Source organism: Amblyomma mixtum, chromosome 2 (genome assembly GCF_055824585.1).
Source record: "Amblyomma mixtum isolate Tamu chromosome 2, ASM5582458v1, whole genome shotgun sequence".
NCBI lineage: Eukaryota > Metazoa > Arthropoda > Arachnida > Ixodida > Ixodidae > Amblyomma > Amblyomma mixtum.
In genome coordinates, this window is record NC_143013.1 from 37035008 (window position 1) to 37059524 (window position 24517).

The window sequence follows — 24517 nt, forward strand, 5'->3', positions numbered from 1 at the left end:
TAGTCAGGGGCCCGAACTGAGTAGCTCCAATCAAGAGCCCTTGAGTAAATACCAATAGCGGCCTTTTCATTTTGCTGGGAGGCATCTGTATAGACGGCAATATGGTTAGGAAAATTGTCTAGGTACTCCTCTATGAGCCCATTTAACAAATTGGCGGGCAGGTTCTTAGCATTCCTTGGGAGGGTGTTGTCAAAGAAGACCGCCGTGTCAGACCGCCTGTGGTTGACCAGTACTAAAGATCTCACTGATACAGAAATATTTGACAGCAGGGAGTTAGTGAACACCACCTGAGGGAGCTTATACCGAGGCCAGGGAGTACCAAAGAAGAGAGTTGGGTTCGTTGTAAATATAGGGTTAGCCAATCCAGGAACAGGCTCCAAAGACCTTAAAAATGTCCGCACAGTGATAAGCTCAAACCGGGAATTGAGATCAGGTATCCGCGCCTCCAAGTACAACACAGCATTAGCTACTGATTTAGGCAGACCTAAGCAAAGGCGCAGAGCGCGTCGCTCCATAACAAACAGGGGTTCACGCTTGTACTTTGGGCACCCAGAAAAGAGAACGGAGCCGAATTCAAGGATTGGTCGTACATAGGTCTTATAAAGAAGTAGTAGAGTGTCTCGTCGCATACCGAATTTTTTGTTGCTGATCCTCACCAACCGGCCGAGGGCACGCTCACCCTTAAGCGCAATGCTTCTAATGTGTGGCCGCCAGTCTAAATGCGGGTCATATATTATGCCCAATCAATGCCGCTGGCCTAGCGCGAGCGCTCCGTCCCACTTCTTCTTCTTCACCATATGAAAATGGCACATACCCACGCGGGGGGATTGGCCAAGGTACGGTGGTGATCCGTCCCACTCCACTGCCAGCTTCGTCTTCTTCGTCACAATATTGCCTTAACCGGATTTAAATCGGAGTCCTGGTCTGCGTCGGGTGTCGCCGGAAATGCCCGGAGAGAGAGCGTGCGGGAGGTGCCGTCGGCTGCCTCATTTCCTTGAAGGCGTTGGTGACCTGGAGCCCAAATGAGAGATCGGTGCGGGGATCCCAGGTAGGATAAACTAGGGGAGTAGTCCACGCTTGCTCGACGTTTCAACAAGCCCCTCGCGAGTCGGGGATATGTATTGGTAGGAGGAGACGTAGCGGACCAGGGCGGTGGCAACCTCTTCTACGTGAGTTGCTCCCTAGGCCTTGAAAGTAAGGCCGTCTACCGTTTTGCCCTCGTGGACGACCGCGGCCATGTACCACCGCCTGGGCTCCAGGCCTGAGGTGTCCACGTAGAAGACTCCTGGTTTGCTTTCATAATGGCGGTCCAAGGCTTCCGCCCGCGCCAGGCGCCGGCCATTATCGTCCTCTTTGAATGTGTTTGCGGGGAGAGGCCGCACGTGGAGGGCGCGTCTCCAGTGTGCGGGAATGCGGCATCTGTCCTCTGTGAGTTGGGTGTGTTGGATGTCAAGTCGGACTAGAAGGCGGTGAACCGACCCTGTCTTTGTGAGACGAGTGTATTGGTTGCTGAGCTGGGCCTCCCGAAGCTCCCTGAAAGTGTTCACCATCCCCAGCACCATGAGGTGGTTGCTAGAGGTAGAGACCGGGAGGTCCAGCACTCCTCCTCCTGTTTCCGCATGCGGAGGTAGGAAGTTGAATAGAAGATTCGTCTGGTCACGAATGCGTTCGACTGCCGCAAGGCATCCTTGCATAGTAACCAATCCTAACCCACCGCGCTTGTCGGAAACCCGGTGGACCATGCGGCCCTCCTAGTCCCCCACCTTCCGGAGCTTGGCGAGTGTTGTGTTACAGCGTCGCTGGTTGTGTATGGAGTCCGAGGACACTGATTTCCCCGAATTCGTGAATGGGACCGCTTTGCAAGGTCCACTATGCTGGCGGCCGTTTGCAGGCTGGTCCCTATGCCCTCCAGGCGCCCTTGCGTGGCCCAGAGGATAATGTCGTCGGCGTACAGCGCTTGCGGCATCCTTTCGGCCGCACCCAGCAGAGCAGGCAGGCGCATCGTGGCAATGTTAACAGCAGTGTTATAACATTAAACTAACGCTGAGATGGGAGCTGTTATGGAAACGCCGTACGAACTCTCGGCTAGAAATGTTGTACAAAATCTTTCACCGAAAACTAAAAATAGATAAAGATAATTATTTGCTTGCACCGCATTTCAGGTCGAACAGACTTGACCACGGATGGAAGATTAAAGAAACTAAATGCATAACTAACACTTATAAAAATGCCTTTTTTCCATCTACCATTCATGACTGGAATCGCCTGCCCCATGAAATTGCTGAGTACTGTTCTGACTCTATGTTACGCGCGTTGCTATCGGATGTATGAGTGCGCAGTTGGCTTCTTTTTTTTTGTACTTTCTTGTCATGCCTTGTGGTTTCTTCATATTCATTCATTTTGTACTTGCTGTGTCATGCCTTGCTGTATTGCTTTTTCTTCCTTTTTTTGGCCTATTCTTTTGTTATGTATCCTCCCCCCCCCCCCTTTCAGTAATGCCTACGGGTGCTGGATTTATTTCCAATAAATAAATAAATAAATAAATAAATAAATAAATAAATAAATAAATAAATAAATGTTGAATAGCAGAGAGGACAGCATCGCGCCTTGCGGAGTCCCCCTCGTGCCGAGCAGGAAAGGTCAGCGCTCTTGGTCCTGTATTAGGATGTGCGACAGTCTGTTCGTGAGAAATTGCTTGACGTAACTGAAGCTATTGGTGCGTGAAGTGCGTGAGTATGACCTCGTGAGCTACGTTGTTTAACGCTCTTTTCAAGACGAGGGCGAGGACGATTTTGTCGTTTTGGGGGTGTATGATGAGGTTCAGGATTTCACGGTAGAGTTGGAGTGGGACATCCTGTGCGGATCTGTGTGAGCGAAATCCGAACATGGTGCCCGCGAAGGTGTTGCCAGCACTGGCAGATTTAGAACTGCGCACCGGCCGCGGCGGTCGCGTTTCTATGGACATGAAATGCAAAAGGTACTTGCGTGCTGCCCAGGCGGTCGAAATTAGTCCGGATCCCTCTACAGTGGCGGCTCTTTCTCTCTTCGTTTAATCTCACCTTCCTGCCTTTCCTCACGGCGTGATTGAAGTGTCCACCGACTAACATCCCACAGCGCACAGGTGCCTTTACATTTGTATGGAGGCGAAACGCAAAGGACTCCCGGTTGCTGTGCGGTGTTAGCGCACATTTAAGATCCCCAGGTAGTTGAAATTATTCTGGAGCATTCAACTACGGCACCTCTTCCTCTCTTTCTTCTTTCACTCCCACCTTCCTCCCTTTCCTTACGGTGTGGTTCGGGTGTGCACTGGGACATGAGAATTACTGCGCCATTTCTTTTCGTCAAAGACCAATTTTCCAATTTTCCTCTTTGCGCCGCTCTCTTTCTCAAGTCCAGTGTGTAGTCACGCGAGCGCACGCCCCTTCGCTGGGTTTCCGCGCCAATAACGGCAGCCACCGCAAGAGTTCAAGTAAGATATCTGCAGTATGAACAAATACCTGCGCGATTATCTATTAATTTATTGCGTTTATTCAGTGGAAGTACCCTCTGGAGATTAATGAACTTGGCATTTGCAATTTTGCGATTTTGTGATTTTGTGATTTGTGAATCTGGGATAGCTCCTCGTCGTCTCCTTTTCTAGGCTTCGCAATGGAGGCGAAATTCTAGAGGCCTGTGTACTGTGCGATGTGAGTGCGCTTTAAAGACTTCAACCCTAGGTGGTCGAAATTTCCGGAGCCCTTCACTACGGCGACGCTCATAGCCTGACTTGCTTTGGGACGTTAAACCCCCATAAACCCATAAACCTTTTCGAGGCGCGCTCGCGGTGGCGTAGCGGTGCGGGGATCACGCAGGCGGCTGGGAGAGCACTGTGAACATGCAATAACAACAAATAAACTCATGACACAGCGTGACGTCGCGAGGACAGCCCTCGCAAGCCAAGCGCTCATCAAGCCGTACCCTGCCCAGGTTTTTCGATCTCTGTGTCCGCCCCTAGTGTTTGGTGTCGGTATCTTTGAGAGCGAGCGTCTGCGCGGCCCATGGCGCGGGCATCTTAGCAAGGAGGCTGTTCTACAGTCAGTTTGCAGGGCTAGTCCGCTCATGCACGCGCGCAGCGATGATAAATATCACCGCATACTATCCCTTGGTGTGATCACGTGGCAGACTGACACACTTCTTGTAACTTCTTATGACTGGGCTTCAAGGTTTTCGCCGGACGCGCCCTCCTGAGTCTTTTACCCTCCATGACTGGGGCAGACGGTTTCGTTTGCGTTGACGTCACAATGTTAGGTGACGTGGCGACGCGGTCGTGTGAAGCGCTCACTCATGTGGCGTCACGTGGCCAGCCTCATGGCAACGTGAGCAACCTCATCGCCAACGCCTACGGATACAAGAGCAACGATCTACTAACAGCTCCTCTGTTGAAAAGCACTCTACGCACAAAAACGTGTACTCTTATTTCTGAGCTCAAGTTTTACATCTCTTATGAGTGTTATAAGAATGATGTTTTAAAGATACGCGTCTTTATTGTTGCCTAAACTGCTATTTCCAGTAAGTTGTTATCCAGCTTCTGCAATGCAACCTTCAAATTGATGCCGCGAAAATACGCCCTTATATCTATGTGTTCAAAATAAAGGCGCGGTATCTGTCGCGTCTTAGGCCATGCGGGGTACGCAGTATCAGCCATAAAAGTTTACAAGATAAGGGTGCGCGGGGAAAAAAATGTCATACGATTAAGCGTGGTTAGGCCAATTGTGAATTAGACGCGCTATAGCACTTCGTTTTACACGTCAGTTTCGTTTCGAGTCCGGGTCTCGTTTTTAAGGTCAAGCAGGCTTCAGAAAAAGATCAGCGAAATCCGTGAGTGGGGGCTTTCATGCTCGCGTACTAATACTGAAGGGGACACGTAGTAAGCTGTCCCCCATTTCATCCTTCTTAATTCTTTCTGCTAATGTGTGGGTCAAGTTTCCACCAGACATTTCGTGGACCTTTTCTTCAGTCATAAACACCACCCTGCTCGACCCTTCTGATTAGAATGGCTATAAGGTGGACTCCTGAACATCACCGTGAGGGAAAGATGTAAGAACCGAATAGGGTGCAAAGAAAGGTGTGGAGGTACTTACAGAGCGTGGTCTTCTGCGCCTGGGGATGGATCATGCTCAATGGTGCTTGGTACCATGCTGTAGCAGTGCACCATACCCAGTGCGCTGTAACGGGAAAAGTTCTCAGCAGAGGCTACCAATCTATCCAGGCACATCAAAGAGAGAGCTCCTCCACATCTCCTTCAGACAACGGGGGGAAGTAGTTAGAGAGGACTCCACAAAAAAGAAGAAGCACATCATAGACATCTCGCAGTTCTACAAGGCGAAGGAAAGAGTGTGACTGTCGCCTTTCATGCAAGCGCCTACTCCAGAATCCACGTGGCAAGTTTCGCCTCGATTAAATGAAAGTTTGGAACACCCCCTGGAAATCGCTGAGTACGAAATCTACCTAGATACAATTGCAGTTGTCGGGGACGTGACTGTAGCAATCTGTTATGCAAGTTTTCAAACAATTCCGGTATTACCTTTACGAACAAGCCACATGCGCACTAAGGAGCTAACTGAAGGGCTGCACATGAAAAATCATGCAGATAGATGTATTTGTCATTTTGCCGTACTGATGAGAGAGCATTTTCGGACGCCAAATAAAGCGTGTGAGAGTGTGGAAACAGCAGTAGGCTTGGAGTGGAACGTATGTTCCGCTTATTTTTTAAAACAAAAATGTGGTTTCGACTCCGCGCCTCTCCTGTGCTTTTTAGTACCTCGTCTAATACATTGTTTTCTTTCTTGCGTCATGCAATACCAACTCGTCCACTTGTCGACTTTGTGGATAACAATTTTAAGTTCTGGCGGTCATAGATGCTTCTAGCACCGTGGTCGTGGCGGCATTGTGTAGCCAAGGTGTTGACTACACATATGCAAATATGCTAGAAAATACCTGCAAGGCTGCACAGTGGCTACCATATGTAAATATGGTAGAAAATATTTGCAGGGATTGCAGAGCGAGTCAAGTACTCCACAGGTGGTTCGGGAAAATACCAGTCAGAAACGGTCTCCAGGAATGGCAGAAATCTCTTCGCTGTTATTCACTGCATGTTTTCAAGTATTAAGAGCCTTGGGTAAGAAAGACCGATGCATAAAGGTAACAATGAGCACAATAATATTCATGCGATTTGCCGGAGACCTTTTTCAGCATAGTAACTCAGAGGATAAAATTGTCCATCTGAGACGGCTGAGCACAGCTGCAGGCTTGGAAATTCGTTTGAGCCGAAAGGAAGTCGGATCCAACGGAAAGGGAAGGAGACACCAGTCACAATAGGTTAATAGCTAATAGAGGTACAAGCAAATATGTGAACTTTGACCAATTAGTGACCAAAGAACGCATCACGAGAAGGAAATAAATTACAAGAAAAATAGAAATGCGTTCAAGTGCATTTGTCAAGCACTCTCAAACTATCAACGGCAGTTCACCAACAGGCCTTGAAAAAAAAAAATACGTAACGCCTTTATCTGTATTTAGCCATAGCCCTTGTGGTATAACTGTATTATCGCTGGGGGTAAGCACTCTAATAAGCGGTGTACTTCTGAGGAAGAGAAAATGAAGAGAGAGAGAGAGAGAGAGAGAGAGAGAGAGAGAAAATGATTTTATTCAGAACAGCACAACGTTATGTGCCGGTCCGATCGGCGTCATGGCGGATGGTTAACGGAACGATCAGAAGAACCTCTAAAAAGGAGGCATCCTAAGCTTTAACTTGCATGTAAATTTTTCTTGCCTATATCGTAATAAATCGATTTGCAGCTTAGGGTGCAAACCTTATTGAAAACCGCTCACGTATAACACGGCCGTCGACACTACGGGTAGACGGCAGTTCAGCCGCTTACGGAACTTGTGTGTACGCACAAACCTTGTAGCAGTAAGTAATGCTTCAGGAACTACCACGCCTGCTTGCGCCTGTCATGTTTACAACTGCATTGGACCAAGCTCGAAGCTGCGCAAGGTTAACTGCAAAGCGCAAGGTTAACAAGTCATACTCTATATGTAAACAAAGTGAAAGCAGCATGCGAAGACTTCCAAAAGGAACCTGGTGGTTAGTATCGAACCGGTAAACCGGGAAATCTGGCGTTTTTAAGGAAGTTTTAAGATTATATAATGAGCAGCAAACTGCCGACAGAAGAATCTGTCCTGAGGTCATTTTAATCCGTAGTTCATGAAAGCAGTTAAGTTATTTTGATTTTCCGTCAATTATATACTTCTTTAAAACCGTAGATAGCTGGCAGCCTATATTCGTCGCAACGCGTAAAGCATATCCGCTAATCTGCCGATGCGAGATATACGTGACACGGAAAGATACCGGGCTCTCGCCTAATGTTTTTTCTTTGAAACTCAGAAGCGCTTCCGGTGGATGCAAGAAAACTAGTATTCTATTTTCCTGCCGTCATTTGGGGATGTAGACTTTTCTGACCATGATCTTTTTTTCTGTTCAATTTAATGCATTTCATTCATCCGTGTTATTTTTAACGTATTCCGATCTCCCACTATGCAATACCCTTGTGGGGCTTAAGGGGAATGAGAGGAGAGTTTTGAGTGACGTTTGCTTTTCCACAGAACAAGTACGGCACGCAGATAAATTAAAACAAGCACAGGAATTTAAGCGTTTGAATGCCAAATATTTCTCTCTTATTTTTCGAACAAGGTTGCACTTTGTGCACACGTTCTAGCGCAGCGCTTACTAGGGAGGGAACTTCAAAAATGCAAGACAGCAGCTTACAAATAGGCGTTATGAATATGCACACGATGCAAATAGGGGTTGTCGCGCGCACACCTCCTGGTTGCAAAGAGATGCTATCTTTCATCGCGGCTGTTTCGGCAGACATAACGCATCGTTTGGGGATATTCGTTACTCCGTTTTTGAGTGCTACAATCTTAGCATGCTGTTTAAACACGCCCGGACTTAGCTTCGTAGGCAACACACAAAACTTCGAAGAAGGACCTCGTTCATATTTAGATTCTGACCTCGCAGTAACGAGTTGCGCTTCTTTCAAGAGCAAATGAGGTTCTACATCCGCGAACAGCACTCGGACGCGCCGGCCAAAACTATCACCACTCGAATACGTCTGGCCGGTGAAAGCGGAACCCGCGTATGGAACCGAGGTGCGTTTCCTTTAGCGATAAAAATAGTTTACGAGTGATCACCATAACGCAAGACGAACTCAAGCCCATTTTGGGAGGAAGGGGGGGTCTCGAAGACGATCTCAAACAGGCGGGCATTCCATCTTCCACCCGGAACGGCTCGAAAATGTTTGAATCGAATGGGACAGTAGCGCGGTGTCGTGATCGGCGAACTACCATTTCGCGGCTGTTTTGTTGTTGCGTCGCTACTGTATGCGGCACACGCAACCGCTCGCGCCGCGATCCCACGCGTGTACTACTACGCTACGATGCAACTGCAAACGCTTATAGCAACTGCTGCGGCCGGCAGACGCGCGTCACCGGGCGCGAGGATAATCCGGAAACCTGCGCTTCCACCCAACTCTCACCCGCACTCTCCTCCGTTTCCTCCTCTCCTACCTCCACACCGCCTTCTCTCATCGCGCACTTCCATCACGAGGACTTTCTTTTTTGCCCGCGCGAGCCCGTCGGGAGAGGAAAAAGGTTGACTGCGAACCTCCTGTTCTGCTTGATCTCTCCGCTCGGGTCGACGACGCTAGTGCCCCTCGCGCCTCGCCCGGCCCGCCGGACCTGGGAAGTGGCAAGAAGAAGAACGGACGGAACGAGAGTGAAAATGTGGGTCCGGCGGCTCAGTCGTCTTCTTCCCGGTGTGAAAGCAGCTTCGTTTCCTCCTCGCCATTCATCCCTGCCTTCTTGACTCCTGGCGCCCACATCCTCCTCTCTTTGCTTTTAGAGGGCTGCGTGTAGCGGCGGCGGACAAGCTCTGGTTCCTTCCTCCCCACCAACGACGAGGACGTCGAACCCTCTCCCCCTCCGGGCCGACCAACACGCGGCGTGGGGCAACGCAGCGCCACGAGCGAGAGTGTAGTCCTTATAAAAAGCCGTCTGCCACCCGAGACACGGCATCAGTGCTTACCGAGGCCTCCGAGCCAACCGGGCAGTGCGCAGAGAGATCTCAAGACACATGGCGATCACAAAGGTAAGAGGAAGTGGCCGGTTCCTGTACGGGGACGAACCGCGGCGACGACGGCGATCGGAGACGGAACGGGGCGGAGGCTACCGGACATGGGAAGGGCGGGGAGGAAGGAAGGAAGCAAGAAGGAAGGAAGAGGCGACGGACCGTGCAGTGCCCCGCGTTATAGCGAAGGCGGCGGCGGCGCCGGCATTCACTGTGGTCAAAACACGCTCGTAGATCCTGCCCACAGCGTGCTTTTATCCGAGCCACCGGGGCTAGGAACAATAGGAGGAAGCGGGGGTGCAATGGATGGGTCGGTAGAGTTAGTTTGCAGCGGGCATCTTGCGGGCCTTCTTGCATCTTGGGCTACTTAACTTTTTTGTCCTTATCGAGGATAAAAAGCACTGCGAGTTGCTGCATTGTTTATATCCTGATTGCGGTGAAAAAGATTTCGGATTGCTTGGCTTTCCTCAGGATAAACATCAGCAGGAAAATGGGCGTTTACAATGTAACAGATAGGCGGAGGAAACGCGGCGGCTTTTTACGACTTCGCGGTGCAGTTATGTGATCCAGCGGAAGCAAAGTAGTTCCTTATCGGCGCGTTCACCTATCGGCTTACAGTTTCTCGCCATTCCAGTCGTTATGTAACGTTATGAGATTGAGATAGTATCTTCCGCTAGTAATGGATATTATTTGGTTCAGCCGACATTAGCCGACCATTTCATAACCGCACAGCTGCAGTATTTGGGGTGGTGGTTATTCCAAGCTGCCCTGTGCAGCTATTTTCGACGTCTCTTTCATGTAATTTATGGGACATAAGTAAATGAAATTAAATAATTTCAGCCAACTGCATGATATTCAGATCGGTAAAAGTTTTTTTTTTTTTTGCCTTAAATATTGAAGCTGCTTGAATGCAACGGTATTAACTGGACGCCAGAAGGTTATATGAGCGCCCTCTGGAGGCAGTGGAGACAGATGATCTGCCAATGACTCAAGCGGTAAACTCGGGTAGCAATAAATGGTCTTATGGAGACGATGCCTGCAACCTCGTTTCTTGACATAGGATCTCAGCGCGCATGTCCTAGCTCTGTTTGGCCACAGACACCAGCCACGTTTTGCTCCATTCGTGCTTTCTGTAAGGTCTGACCACACTTCCCCTTTGTGCAGTACAGCGACCCAGCCTAGTAGCAGGTTGCTGGCGCTTCGCACGCTTCGTGGGATTGGAAGGACGCACTATCTGAGAGCTTTATGCATTGAGATGAACTCTACTTCTCGTTTTCATAACGACTTCCAAACCAAACTTCGGTCTGAAAATCTGTCACCCGCGTGAGAAATCCTCGATCTTGACAGCAGCCGCTGGTGTGAGTGACGCTTCATGAGGCTACTTTTCTCGCAATGTCTCCATTTGCGTGGCACGGGTTCTTCTGCTACCAACAGGCCTTGACGCTGTCCCTCTGCTGGGGCCTGGTCCTCGGCGGAGGTCTAGGCGGAGGCGGAGGTGGCCTCGGAGGTGGCCACGGAGGCGGTGGCTTCGGAGGCGGAGGCTACGGCGGCGGCGGAGGAGGAGGATTCGGGGGCGGCGGATTTGGCGGCGGTGGCCACGGAGGTGGTGGAGGCGGCGGCCATGCGGTCAGCGTACAAGGTGAGCATCTGTGTCTGAGGGCGGCTGCTATGTCTCCGTGAGTGGTTGGAGCTCCGCAGAGATTTTCATTGAAGTCTTCGTCTATAGCTTTGTATTTTTGACGATTGTATCAGGGATGGTACGTGGGAGGTGGGGAGAATGGTGGAAGATTAAATCTGGCGGAGAAAATTGCTGAATTCAGATGCCTAGTTTTCCCTAGCGCTACAGCGATCAAACTGCAGGAAATAAGCGCATGTGTATGTTGCAGCTATAAGTAAAGGCTGCGATGCTCTGATCCATAGGACCAGTTCTTCACTCGTCCTGTATTTATACGCCTTAGTACTCCCTTAAAAAATTATAATTTGCTGGGTACTCCTCCAGTTTCTAACTGCTCCACTCGCTTTTCTTATGCGAGCCCACAAAACAGATCTTGCCGTATTTTTAGCTTGCTCAGCAATGCAAGGGAATTCTTTCCCCCTGAAATAAAAGTGGACAAATGTTGTAATCTTCCCAATTCAGTGCACAAATGGCATGAAACATGCGCATTTATTGCACCCAATCGATGGTGCTGGCAGGAACGATGACGAGGAGAAATTCGGCTGCCGCTGTCTCCAAATGGGCATGCGCAGGCAAGCTAAGACAGCTTTTTCGCCTACAGACATGTGAGTCCTGTAACACGTGCGCTGTCCTGGAGCTTTTGCGAAAGATAGTATAAAAATGCCAAATATTCATCAGCAAGTGAATCACTGTTTCTGCAATGCCTATTTTCTTTGTGACCTCCTCTTATGACAATTTAGATTTCTGCTGCTCGTAAAATATCTTGCCTTGCACCAGCTGGGCAGATATTGCAGCGTTGCGAGAGTGCCAAAGTTTGGTGGTGCCCGCATTATTCCCTGTCATTAACCGCATTCTTTTTTTTTTCTAGCAAGAGCACAATGGTGAACTTCAGTGAGCACTGCGGTTACAACTGTACCGGTGGTGCTCGGAAATACGACATATAACTTAAATCGGACCTACTCAAGGTTTGAAAACATGCAATGTGTGCAAAACAACCCGAATTTGGAATGATAACATGATATTCATCATCAACACATGAAAAATTAGAACTGCCCCTTTGTCGAAAACTTATTTCCGTGTTTCGCATTTCCGTGTTTTAAATTCAGTAACTCATTCAAGTAAACCAACATATCAAGAAACCTAAATGATTGGAGGGAATAATGTGTGCTTAGGACAAAATACGCGAAAGATCTTCTTGAAGCTTAGTTTTGTCTTAGTTATATTATTTTCAAGCAGATTAGACGAATGGTATGTCTATCTAAAATCACAATGCCGTTATATCGCATTGTTCTCACAGCGTAAAACCTCCTTGTCGTAAACGCGAACCGAAAGCTAGCTTCACCTTTTACTAGCGAGCATTGCAAAAAAGCACGCTTTCAAGTAAGAGAGGACGTTTTTTTATGGGGTCAGCTCGAACGGGAGCAGTGGATGAGAGGGCAAAAGAGAAAAAAAAAAGATTAATCGAAATGAAGAAAAGATATGCAAACTCGGGAAGAAATAAAGAGATGCAGTGATGATGTCTATCGATGGGGTGGGAAATCCACGAGCCAGAGAATAATACGGAGGAGGAAACGGCGATCGTAAAGAGGTGGATCACGATTAGCCATTAAAAGAGGGTAGACTATGAGAAAAATGGCTCCACACAAGAAGTGGAAGGGAGAGAAGGTATAGTGACTGGAGAGAACAAGCTACAAGAAGATGCACGAAACAGCCGCAAACACAGCTAGCCATATATTAAGTTAGCAAAAAAGCACCGCAACACGCATGTACGAGAGAGTCTGCCCTGAAAATTAACAATGCCCTAGATTAAGGTAAGTTCAGAACAACTAAGAGGCAAATCCACAAAAATTAAACTGCCTTAAAGAGTCCCCTTGATCGACACATATTAGGAAAGGAATCTGCGCCATGTAGGTGAAGTGTAAACGGTACGTTTTAGGCCCGGAATTGACGTTTAAACTAAAATTAACGTTGATTTGCAGTATTTGATAATAAATGAAATTTACCGTGTCAGTTAGTGTCTGCTTGAAAATGAATTAAAAAAGAACAGTGACGTGAAACTTCGAGACGTATATTGCCTACAAAAATCTATGGAACAAACGTGTTCTTCAAAAAACACATGACCCCTTTGTCAAAAGTGAACAACATAAGAAGCTTACTTCTGATCCGTTCTCTGTGGCTCGTTTTACGTCCCCAACGTTTCAAATCACGTGGCTCTGAGATGAATTTCCTTCCTCGCCTCTCCAAAACTGCGGACTCCTACGTATATTTAAAGGCTTGGAAGTAAATTTCCTGGAATCATTCCTTTTGACAAAGGCCGCATGCTGTGTAGGCACAGTGTAGAAAGTAAGCATGAGATGCATAGATTAAGTTTAAACTGAAAATTGACTCTAAGTTGAACATTTTATTCTTCACAAATATTTACTGCTCCCCGGACCAATTTTGCATGCGATTCTAAAACGCTTCAAAGAGCAATCTTGCCTTTTCCTGCAGCCATTGAAGTTCCATCTACCGTGGTTAGCGGAGGCGGCGGCGGTGGCGCTGTAGGCGGCGGAGGCGGTGGCGGCGGAGATACCGCTAACGTCATCGTCATCAAGAATGGCGGTGGCGGAGGAGGCGGCGGTGGCGGCGGTGGCCGTCTGGTCACCACGCTACGACGCTTCACCGCCCACGTCGACACTAGCTCGGTGCCCATCGACTTCCAGCACGTTCAGGTATGGAGACGGTGGTCGAGTCGATTCGACAAATGGCGACCACAACCACTGTCCTAGTTCAATCGCTTCCACTATGTTCATAAACACCTCTGCTGAGAGCTTTCAGAGACTAAGGTGGTACTGACGTGCCATGAGGTGGAATACACACGCCTCAGCCCCTTGTCATGTTTTCTTTATTTTAGTCCCTTCAACACTTTCACTCAGCAGCCCAAAGTAAGTGTTGTTATTCTAGATGGCAAGGTAACTCCTGGTCTTTAAGGGTAACGGAGTGGATTCTAAGTGAAGGCAAGCGTAGCAGGGGGCGGCAGAAAGTTAGGTGGCCGAATGCGATTAAGAATTTTGCGGAGATACGGTCGCTGCAGCTGTCAGAGGGGAGGGTTGATTGGAAAGACAAGGGAGAGGCCTTTGCCCTGCAGTGGGCGTAGTCAGGCTGATGATGGTGATGATGATTCCAGACGGGAGTTAGGATTCAGAAATTGTATGCTTCCTCCCTCACACTGGAGCACCACGATGGGTAAAGCGTTTTCTCGATTACTACGTTAGTGCTAGCTTGTGACATTACACCATGGTAGAGCATATGCCGGGTGGCACGAGGTTAGCAGAGCAAAATGGCAAGCATCCCGCTATCCTAGAATTGGCAATAAAACTGCTGATGATTTGGACGCGAGAACTAAAGAAATTTCGCTAAGGAAAAAGTCAATTGTAATTTGCATTTGCGCACGCTTAACGAATATAGCGGATATTTTAGGATTTGGAAAAGAACGCACCACTGCAGAAAGACATTTATCACGATACACGCCTTGAAACTTATAGAGCTTAAATGCTCTCCAACAAGTTTGCATTTCAACACACAGAAAGACACAAAGCACTTGTTAAGGTGCACTAGACAAAACTCGCCTTATACCGACATTCCGGCCGAAGTTGGTGCCTTTACAGACTTTACTAGGTGAAACGCTTTACGCACTTGAACCAGGTGCATCTGTAAAAGTTGTCATAGCTACCTCGTCCTCAAATAAGTCTTGACAACAAATTTGATTATTAGATTTACTAGAGAGCAAATGTCGTATTACACTTAGAAATCAGGCGGGCGCAGCACTGTCTTGAGGACCAATGAAAGAGAAGACGACACGGGCGCTGGTTAATCCTTTGTCGGTTCTGCGCTGGTCCTCAAGATGAACTACTTCTAACTCGCCGAATACAGCGTGCAGGCGCAGTATAAGGGGGAAATATGCACTGTAGTGGCTGTCATTGACTGGTTGATTGATTGGTTGGCTAGCTGATTTTTAATAAATCGAAGGTTATAGAAAATTTATAGATTCCTGCTTTTTAATATTATGTCTTAATTTCGAGCCAAATATTTTTGCAAGACTGAATTTTGAGGCAGAACATAAACAACAAGAAGAATATATGAGACTAAGAAAAAGATGAGCAATATTACAGCATGGCTAAAAACAAATTAGGCATTGTTCACAAATTGCGCCCAGCTTAGTGTGCGTTTGCAATCGCATAACATATTAAAAAAAAGAGAGAAAAAAGTCTTACAAATAATAAGACCCATTTTTATTCGTCAGGTAGTAGCACACCACTCTAATATAATTTAAGAATAATATTAAAATTATGAAAATTAACCATTCTGTACCTATATTACTCTACAGCCTAAGAGGCTCAAAATCTGTGCATTAAACGATAATGACTTGTGTGTTCATAACCTCGTACATACATCCCCGCACCCTCTGGCGACTACAAGGAAGTAAGTTGCCTTAATAAGGCCTTAGTCGCCCCACACCACCAGCTAGCAGTATGCCTTGGTTGCGGACCTCTGCCCTAGGCCGTGCTCATCAGTCTCATTAGGCCACACACTGACAAGGACTGTTAATTCATCGCATCTTACGACGCAGGTAACATACGAAAAGCTTACGCCTTATCGCTCCTCAACTTAGCCCGAACACATTTAGCTTCTTGTCCAATAAAACTGCAGCAGGAAACCAACGGGAGTGCAAGTTTTCTTACATAACTTCGTCGGCGGCAGTGATAAGATACGAATTCCAACTGTTGTGCCATCGCGAGGCGTATACCAGAAGCCACATTTTTGTTTTCGGAAACTGATAAAAAGTGGAATTCGGATCTTTTAGTTAATATAGCCTCGATTACTTTACTTCATGTTCGCCGTAATTGGTGCGTGGATCAAAGAAAGCAGCGTCTCAGCTTTAAATAATTGGTTGCGGAGACATTGTTTCCAAAGAAATTAATCAATGCAGACATAAAACCGCGCGCAAAGAATTAAGCCACCTCGAACGCAGATCATGTCGTATTTCATTTTAGTCAGTCATCAGTATGTCACTTGAGAGCTGCTCGAAAACCAGATGAGTTCAGTAACTTTCGTCTACAATAACGGCCAGGTCGATCAGCGCTAAAAGGTAGGTAAATTCACTATCGTTGCTGCCGTGATATGTAAGAAGACTCGGCGGGCGCAAGTGCGCTTGCTTTTCCCAATAACAAGTTAAAAAAAAAATCTAAAGTGATTACAGTGCCAGGCATCCAACAACATCTCTGGACAAAATCTCTGCAAAAGTTGTAATTATGTATAGTTGGCAACGGTTTCTCGCCATTTTAAGGTAGCTCGGATAAAACGCAGAACAAAACCGCACTCTCCTGCCGAAGAAGACACATACTACTCCGTGGAACCTAATCAGATAGGAATTTGTAAAAAAGAAAAAAACGGCCAAAAATGTCCGCCATAAAAATACAGCAGCCCTAATGAAATCCAAGTATTCCAATCTAGGTAGCATTCCTCCTCTATTTACCCAACCATGACCCGAACGCGCTCAAACGAAGTAGCGAAGGCGGTGGGTAGAAAGCAACATGTACTAAGTCTTCATTGCCCTTTTGCAGTAGCGCTTAGAAGATATCAAGCCTGCTGTTTGTCAGTGGCTGCAGCTAGTCTTACATCAGGTGTCATTTCATATTAACGCGAAATATACTGCGCAGGCAATGAAAGACAAACCATCTCAAGTATCATGATGAGGTCCTATCTACTGCGCGATATCCAGTTGTGACAGCGGCCTTATTTTTCTCTCTCTGTCTCTTCTTCAATATCGGAAATAGCGCTCACGTTGTTGTGTGTGTCCGCGTGTGGCGGGTAAACCGTATCCGTTTCGCCAAAGTAATTTCATCGGCCGCCCCACTTCCTCTGTTGACAAACCTACGCGCGGGGCGACAGCGATACGATCGGAAGCCTTCCTCCTTCCTTCTCCCATTCTCGATGGAAACATGACACACGACTCACGATCCCGCACATCCCAGCTGCCTGGCTTCCAGAAAAAAAAAAAGGAAAAGCACCGCACAAAAAAGGGGGGGGGGGGGGGGTATAGGTGGTGGAGGAAAGGAAAAGAGGGGAGCTTATGATAGGAGACGAGGGGTGAGATTGGAGGAGAGGAGGCGTGAGGGGACGCACAACAAACCAAAATCCACCAGATTTTTCGTGCGCGGACTGTTCGATCGAGTGTGGCGGAAAAGCAAAAACACCGTGAAAGAAGAAAAGCTGCGAGCGGAGAAAAACGCCGCGCTTCGTGCCTCGTGAAGCGTGTGTGTCGTGCGTGCGTTCTCTGGATCTTCCTTGTTAGACGGTGCGATACAGAGTGGGGCGACATCCGGCCGTGGGGAATATAGCTGCGAGTCAGGTGCTTCGTAATAACTTCCGCGTAACGACGAGGATAATCGCTCTCGCCGCTCGGCGATGCGTCGCTCTTGGCAGCTGCTGCGGCGGCGTCTCTGGCGGCGGCGCCTGGCCACCTTTGGGGCCGGACACGCGCGGTCGACGACGTCCGTTCGCGCGGGCGTCCTCGTTTCGAGCACTGACCTCACAGTTGACACCGGACGCCGAACGTGAACGGCTGGCAACGCGGCTGTCGTGGTGTCTGTCCTCGCGGAGTTGTACGATGCTAGGAAAGGGCTTGCGCGTTGTGGACTTAACTCATAACGAGCAGCTTGATCTGCAGAATTACTGTGATTGGAGGAGCCGTCCACTCAGGTGCGGTGTTTAATTGCAGAATGAAGAGTAAAGGCAGTCAAATATGCTGAAAAGTAAAAACTTATTACAGTAGAAGCCGGGGAGAAACCAAGACCGGCTAGTAGCTAAATTTATTTACCTCATTTTTGTGCGTTTTCTGCCTGCATTCTTATTTCTGGAGCATGGTTTGAAATATGAGAACACTTTTTGTACTTATTCTGGTTTTAACGTTTGATCCGCATGTTCAGTCTTGTCGATTTCAATCAACATATTTATTTCGTCTCAGCCGCCGTGGTGACTCAGTGGTTATGGTGCTCGGCTGCTGACCCGAAAGACGCGGCGGGTTCGATCCCGGCCGCGGCGGCTGGAATTTCTTTGGAGGCGAAATTCTAGAGGCCCGTGTACTGTGCGATGTCAGTGCACGTTAAAGAACCCCAGGTGGTCGAAATTTCCGGGACCTTTTCACTACGGCGTCTCTGATAGCCAGAGTCGCTTTGGGACGTTAAACCCCATCAACCATAAACCATTTATTTCGTCTTGAGTCAATTTGTTTTACAAATTTTGTGGCTATATTCATTTCGGTTATTCAAAGCGGCCACTCTTCTAGCTAATTCTGTTGTTTTTTTCTCATGACTCGCAGATGCGGCACCATTTTAAATATACGATAGGATTATGAGCGCCGTGTATTAATATTTTTTTCGAGCACTTTGAACAAAGATTGGTCTATACATATTAAACGCATAGACCAGTAGTATAAAAAAACACGCGTATTAAATAGTGAAAGAAATGGTCATCGGGACACTTCGCGATGTCTCAGTCGTCAAGAACAGCACAGCCTGATGAAATCTCGGCAGTGAAACTGAGAGGTCAGGGTAGGCTAGGTAAAGAACAAATTCTTTACCTCTCCTTCACCCTCGAAGTGCAAGCGCTAGAACAAAGAAGCACTGAGCACTGCTAGATGGCCGCACTGACGTGAATACAACTTAATGGCACACGTCACTGTTACTTAGCTCTGAGGATGTGTTGGCAGGCATGACAGCAATCGATCCGCCTTTCCTCGCTGCCTTATCCCCATTTGAAATTTTAAGATATTTTTGTACCTCCCATCTTCTTTATTAAAATTTTGGTACCCGCTACACCGCACGCACAGGTCCCCAACCCGTTCCCTAGCAAGCCGATTCGTCCCCGCGTCGGCCCCGTCGGCTACGTCGTCGCCATGGAAGGCCAGGCTCAAGTCCAGGGTGGCGGCGGCGGTGGAGGTGGCGGCGGCGGCTTCGGAGGTGGGTTCGGCGGTGGCGCTGGAGGCGGCTTCGGTGGCGGCCTCGGAGGCGGCCTCGGTGGAGGCGGCGGCGGCGGACACGAGGTCTACGAAGTCAAGGCTGTGTCCACCGGAGGCGGAGGAGGCGGCGGCGGCTACGGAGGTGAGTGACAGAGCTAAGTCGAAGGATTACAAGCGAAGAGGAACGTACAGTAGTCGAACAGTTGCGCAATGGTATATTTTGAATGGCTGGAGACTAATAGGAAGAATAATTGCGGAGGGGCGAACGACCATTCATACCGCCAAGCCAAGCGCAACGCTCCCGTAACATAATAACCAACCAGATAGCCAAACTTTACGCTCTAGTAAGCAACGCTCCCCGTGAAAATGAGAGAATGAGTTAGCGCCTCACTTAGTGATGTGGAAACAAACAAAGGTTATTCTTCATAATCAGCACGTCCGTATCGCAACACAGACGACTACTTAAGAGGATACGTGTGCGCAGGTTGGCGCCAATGCTTTACGACACTCTGTACACGTCGAAATGAGACGCCAAGTTGATTGATTCCACCTCGACTGAGATAATGAGCCTTATTGCCATAAACGTTGCTGCGATAGTGAGTGTTAAAATGGAGTTGTGCTTTTGGTAATTGTAACGAATATAATGAGTATGAGCTCAGACGTGGTTTTTTCTGCCGTGCCCCATGTCAGGAGGCGGTTTCGGCGGCGGACTCGGCGGTGGCTTCAGCGGTGGCTTCGGTGGCGGACACGGTGGCGGTTTCGGAGGTGGCCTTGGAGGTGGTCTTGGCGGTGGACACGGTGGCGGCGTTGGGGGTGGTGTCGGCGGCGGCGGCGGTGCAAACCTGCAGCAGCTCCCCGTGCAAGAAGAAACCAAGACACATGCAGCGCCCGTAGGCGGCGGAGGCTACGGAGGCGGCGGAGGAGGCTACGGAGGCGGCGGAGGAGGCTTCGGCGGAGGACATGGCGGCGGCGGAGGTGCCGAGGTCCACAACGTTGAGGTTGTTAAAGTCTCCGGAGGAGGCGGCGGCGGTGGATTCGGAGGAGGCTACGGTGGCGGTGGAGGCCACGGTGGCGGTGGAGGCCACGGTGGACACGGCGGTGGATGGCATTGAGCGGGTGAGTAAGGGACTCAGTACTACTCTAGGCACCATTAGACTAGAGGAAATTTTGATTGCCAGTGCAGGACTCACGCGATACACCAATTGTGCCGGAAATACATCTTCTATAGGTCTCACTTAACTTACTGTTGATGTAGGGCTCTAGATTTGCAAGTTACTGTTAACTCAACTCTATTTATGAGCTAGTGCAGTGCACGAGAGAGATTTCAGTGCACGCTCAGGTGGTTTCTAACGACCTGTGATTGAATGCGGACTTTTGGCAGCAATAATTACACTGAAAACTATCGGCCGCCATCAAGTTTTACAAAAATGCTGTTAAGCTCTACTATTATACACAGAGTTTCATTGAGACGAGACTGCAGTTTAATTCTCTCTTTTTCATGTGTATGGGTGAAATAGTAAATGCGTCCTATCGTGAGAAGCTTTGCCATAAACATTAGGCGCTGCAGAGGCGTACCACCATGAATTAGCCCCGCAATAATTAATGATTGATACCTTAATTTAACGGCTTATATTCTGAGTGCCCGAATAAATGAAATACCCGTCTACTTAACTTGTTGCAGGTTTCCTAGACGCACTGTGATCCAACCAAGCAATGCACTGCCGCAGTGAACTTCGAAAAGCTGCCACCCGCAAAGCAATCAGGCCCCTGCTCCGAGAGCACTTGCCACCCACTCAGCCCACGAACGTCCACACATCATCGAACGCACTGAGAAAGGCACAGGTGCCATGCTTTTCGGGAACGTGTAATATATTGTTGACCTCGCGCGCCCACCGCTCTTATGAGAAGAATGTACGGCGCACTGCTCAGCGCGATTGTTAATAAAATCCCCTGTACATATTGTAAAAAGAAACACATGGTCTCTTAATTTTCTTCTGTGAAGAAATGCGCATTTTGCGGCGTAGAAACGCGACAGCTAGCCGTAATGCCGTAGTTTAGAGGACATAGGGGTGAAGGTTGATGTCACCGAGTTTGTTGACTGTGGTCAAGCTTTGAAGTGCTCTGCACCACGTGCACCAGTGGCGACTTGCCCTCTGTCTACCACAACGTGAACGACTTTGTTGTGTCACCTGTGGCTTGGCATTGCGTTCACTAAGCAATGCTCCTTTCTAATCGGTATGGCTGATAACCTTGCCCGGGCAAGCTGCGACCCCAAGGAGACGATAGAACATATTGTCTGTACATGACCTTTGTTTAGTGCCGAAAGACCACTGCTATGTCACCCAGTAGATGAGTTCGATCCCTGTCCTCAGACGGAGAGGAAGATTCTCGGACAGCGGCCACCGAGATCGTCAAATCTGAAGGTCTTCCAGGCACTGTATCGTTTCTTGAAAGTTCGAACCGCGATAGGCTGCGAGTTTTACGACAGGCAAAGTCATCACTATCTATACTTCACTTTACCAGACGCCGTGGCTTAGTGGTTACACGCTCGGCTAACTGAATTCAAGGTTTGAATCCCGGTCGCTGTTACCGCATTTCGGCGGAGACGAAATGCAAAAATGCCCCGTGTGTTGTGCGATATCAGTGCGCATTAAAGAACCACGCGAGGCCGTTATTAATCCGAAGCCCCCTACTACGGCGTCCTTCGTAGCCCATGCGCATCTTCAGAACGTTGAACGCCACATAACTACATTACATACTTCGCGTTATTTTAAATCAGCTCTATGTTCTCCTTCCACTTTATAGCTCATTTCTTTCCCCAGTACAGGGCAGCAAAGCGCTACCCTCATCTGGGAAACCACGCCGTCTTTACCCCTCCCCCTCTCTCTCTCTAATCCCCGTTATCACAGGTACATATTCTTACTTGCTGGTGCTTTCTTCGGCCCTTAGACGGGAAGCTTAAAGCACACTCATTGTTTAGTGGGGGACCAAGTAGGATTCCGCGATCGTCGTTACTGTTATCTCATTTTCCGCAATGCCCCTCATAGTGGTTCCGCTGTGAAAGTGGCGTTGCCTGTGTGATTTTAGTGCTTCGTTTCGGAAGTTTAATTACAAGCCTGGTGTTTCACCAAAGCAAATTAGAGTACTAGCTGGTTAGCTACTAACTAGATACTATTAATAGGAGGGAGGCTATATGTACTAGATAAATACAACTTGATAATTATAGCTCCCAGGAGGGAAGCAAAAAATTCACCTGTCGTTTGGCCTTCTGATAGTGCGAACTTCAGCGACAGCTGAAATTCGCATTCCAGTAGGAGTGTTTAGCAACTGTCGGTGAGATTACTGAATGGGGGTAGGAGTGTAAGATAAGTGTGCGTCCACCTGCGGCCGTGTGTTACGCATTGTCTTGAACGGATGCTCATCCGTTCATATAATGCGGGCGTCCGGTCAGACATGCGCAACCAGGGAAATGTACGACAGGGAGAATTAACCAACGTGGCGCGCTGCCGCGCGCTGCGTCTTGGGTCTTTCTCCCTATTACGTCGCTTTAACGCCGATCAGCGTAGTGCGCCTCACATGTTGACCCTCACCCTTTAACGTTTCCTCATCGCACTTCATGTTACGACACTGGCAACAGGGACGCCGGGCAACCGGGAAAAATGGCGTAAAAAAAATCGTCATCATCATCATCATAAATGTCCCTTTTCTAGTGTTCCCTTGGGCGCACCAAAATCCCTGTAGATGGCCGTTTTAGCGTTTCGTCACTGCCGAAATGGCACCCTCCAGGCTGGGCTTGATATCATGACATTAGGCTCGGGCGGATAAGGACAAAGGCATTGAAAAAAAATGAAGAAAAAAAACTGCTAGCATCTTATTCAAGAGAGAGAGAGAGGAATTGTCGTGAGTGCTGACGGGAAGACAGATAGCTCTTATTAACGCATAAAGGCGTAGTTTGCACGCTCGCCATATCTCCGAGGTGGTCACAAGGCCAGTATCTATATGTAAAGTAGAATTAAACCCCACTTGCGCATCACTACAGAGGTAGTGGCAGATAACAACACGGATGGATCATGCTTTCGGGCAACATGCAGGGACTGCAGCCTATTCCAGTCACTCTGAGCCACGAGTAATGGACCACGACTACGAAAATACCCACTGCTTGTACAAGTGTACGTTCTCGTAATTCGATCCATACTCCGCCCCGAGATAAACGAGCGATCTTTTTAAAAGCAGGAATTCGCTTGTTTATTCATTCTCTAGGCTTTGACTGCGTTCCTTGAAGCTGTGCTCACTAACTGTAGGATCAATCAATAACGGTAATACGTGTGCCAGGGCTAGGATGGCAAGGTATCGAAATTATAGTTTTAATGCCTGAAGTTTTAAATGTTGAACAAAATCTGTATGCCAAGAAGTATTTGCATTTGACCTCCGTCGAAACGACGCCGCAGTGGTCTCGGCAATCGAAGCAGCGAGCTGGCGCACAACGAAATAGCGCCTTGTCGCCGCCGAGACACCCTGGCAGCCATGGAATGTGCGTGCTGATTAACCAAAGTCAAGAAACCTTAACATTAACCCCTTAACCTTATCCTTAACAACCCGTTCATATTCATGTCATGCACTACATTTAAATAGGCTTTCGAACCTATGCGGAGGAATATTACATTTTACCTTCAAAAAATAGTCCGATACTTCTGGGTGGGTACAGCCGGAACAACAAAACGCGGACGCAGAAAGAAACACACAGAACGAGGACGAACTCTTTTAACTCCGACACTCTTTTACTCTTCTAACTCCGATACTTGTCGTGGTTCTTTCGTTTTCAGAATCATTACAAACAAAGAACATTTTCACGCGTTGGCGCTCCTTCAACTCCAGTGCGCCAGCTTGCGGACAGATGTCGCCACCAATCTGGATGAAAATCGACGAGGAATTACGCGTCCGCCAGCTCGCGTGGGAAAATGTGGCAAAGAACAAAATGCAATTCGTGGTCGTCGGCACCAGCATGATTTAAACTTTTATCTTTCCTTGGCTACCTAACAAGTACTCTTTATGCCTTGCTCGCGGTCAGTGTTTCCGCTTGGGAATTTATTGTAGGAAATTACCTGTGGCACTTTAATTTACCACGTTGTTTAAATGTGGTTCATCATCTTTAAAATAATATTCGGTCGAAAATTTTGTAAGTATTCAGAACGGAATGCAGCTGAATCGAAGCAGCTTTGTAACTGTGCGTTGGCAGGGAGCGAGCATTGGTGATTATTGAGCGCAGTAGCTCATTCTGACACGATTTACGGCGCCAGATTACAAACGCAAAAGTAAACATACATTTTTTTTTTTTTTTTGAGTGGGAACAGTCTGGAAGTCGCAAAGTTCTGCATTGTGCAGAACCATGCTCTGTACAAAACTATGCATTGAGATGCGGAGTGCCTAATCCTGAGCATTATGGCAGAAAAATTCGCGCAAAAGTTTAAACATGCCCAGTTGTCTGTCATACACAAGTCTCAGATATCACCATCCTACTAGGAAACATTCTGAAGAAAGTGGTGACAGCTAAAACGCAATGGTTTTTTTCTTTGCTTAGAATACCTGCGAGCCTCTTTGTCTCTTCATTACATATAGTATAAATAATGCAGTGAAAATGATGCGCCTAGGTATTCAGCAAAGAATTAGTTATTTTGTT

General features: G+C 48.0%; 1 protein-coding gene across 1 annotated transcript; it reads left to right on the forward strand.

The window, feature by feature from the left end:
- The first annotated feature begins 9094 nt into the window (after positions 1–9094).
- Positions 9095–20725, forward strand: LOC149359002 (uncharacterized). Its single transcript, XM_089568961.1, has 6 exons — positions 9095–9187; positions 10601–10805; positions 13332–13552; positions 18712–18982; positions 19531–19956; positions 20522–20725. The coding sequence occupies exons 1-5, from the start codon at positions 9173–9175 to the stop codon at positions 19950–19952; spliced, it is 1134 nt and encodes a 377-aa protein (XP_089425087.1). The 5' UTR covers positions 9095–9172; the 3' UTR covers positions 19953–19956; positions 20522–20725.
- The last annotated feature ends 3792 nt before the right edge of the window (positions 20726–24517 follow it).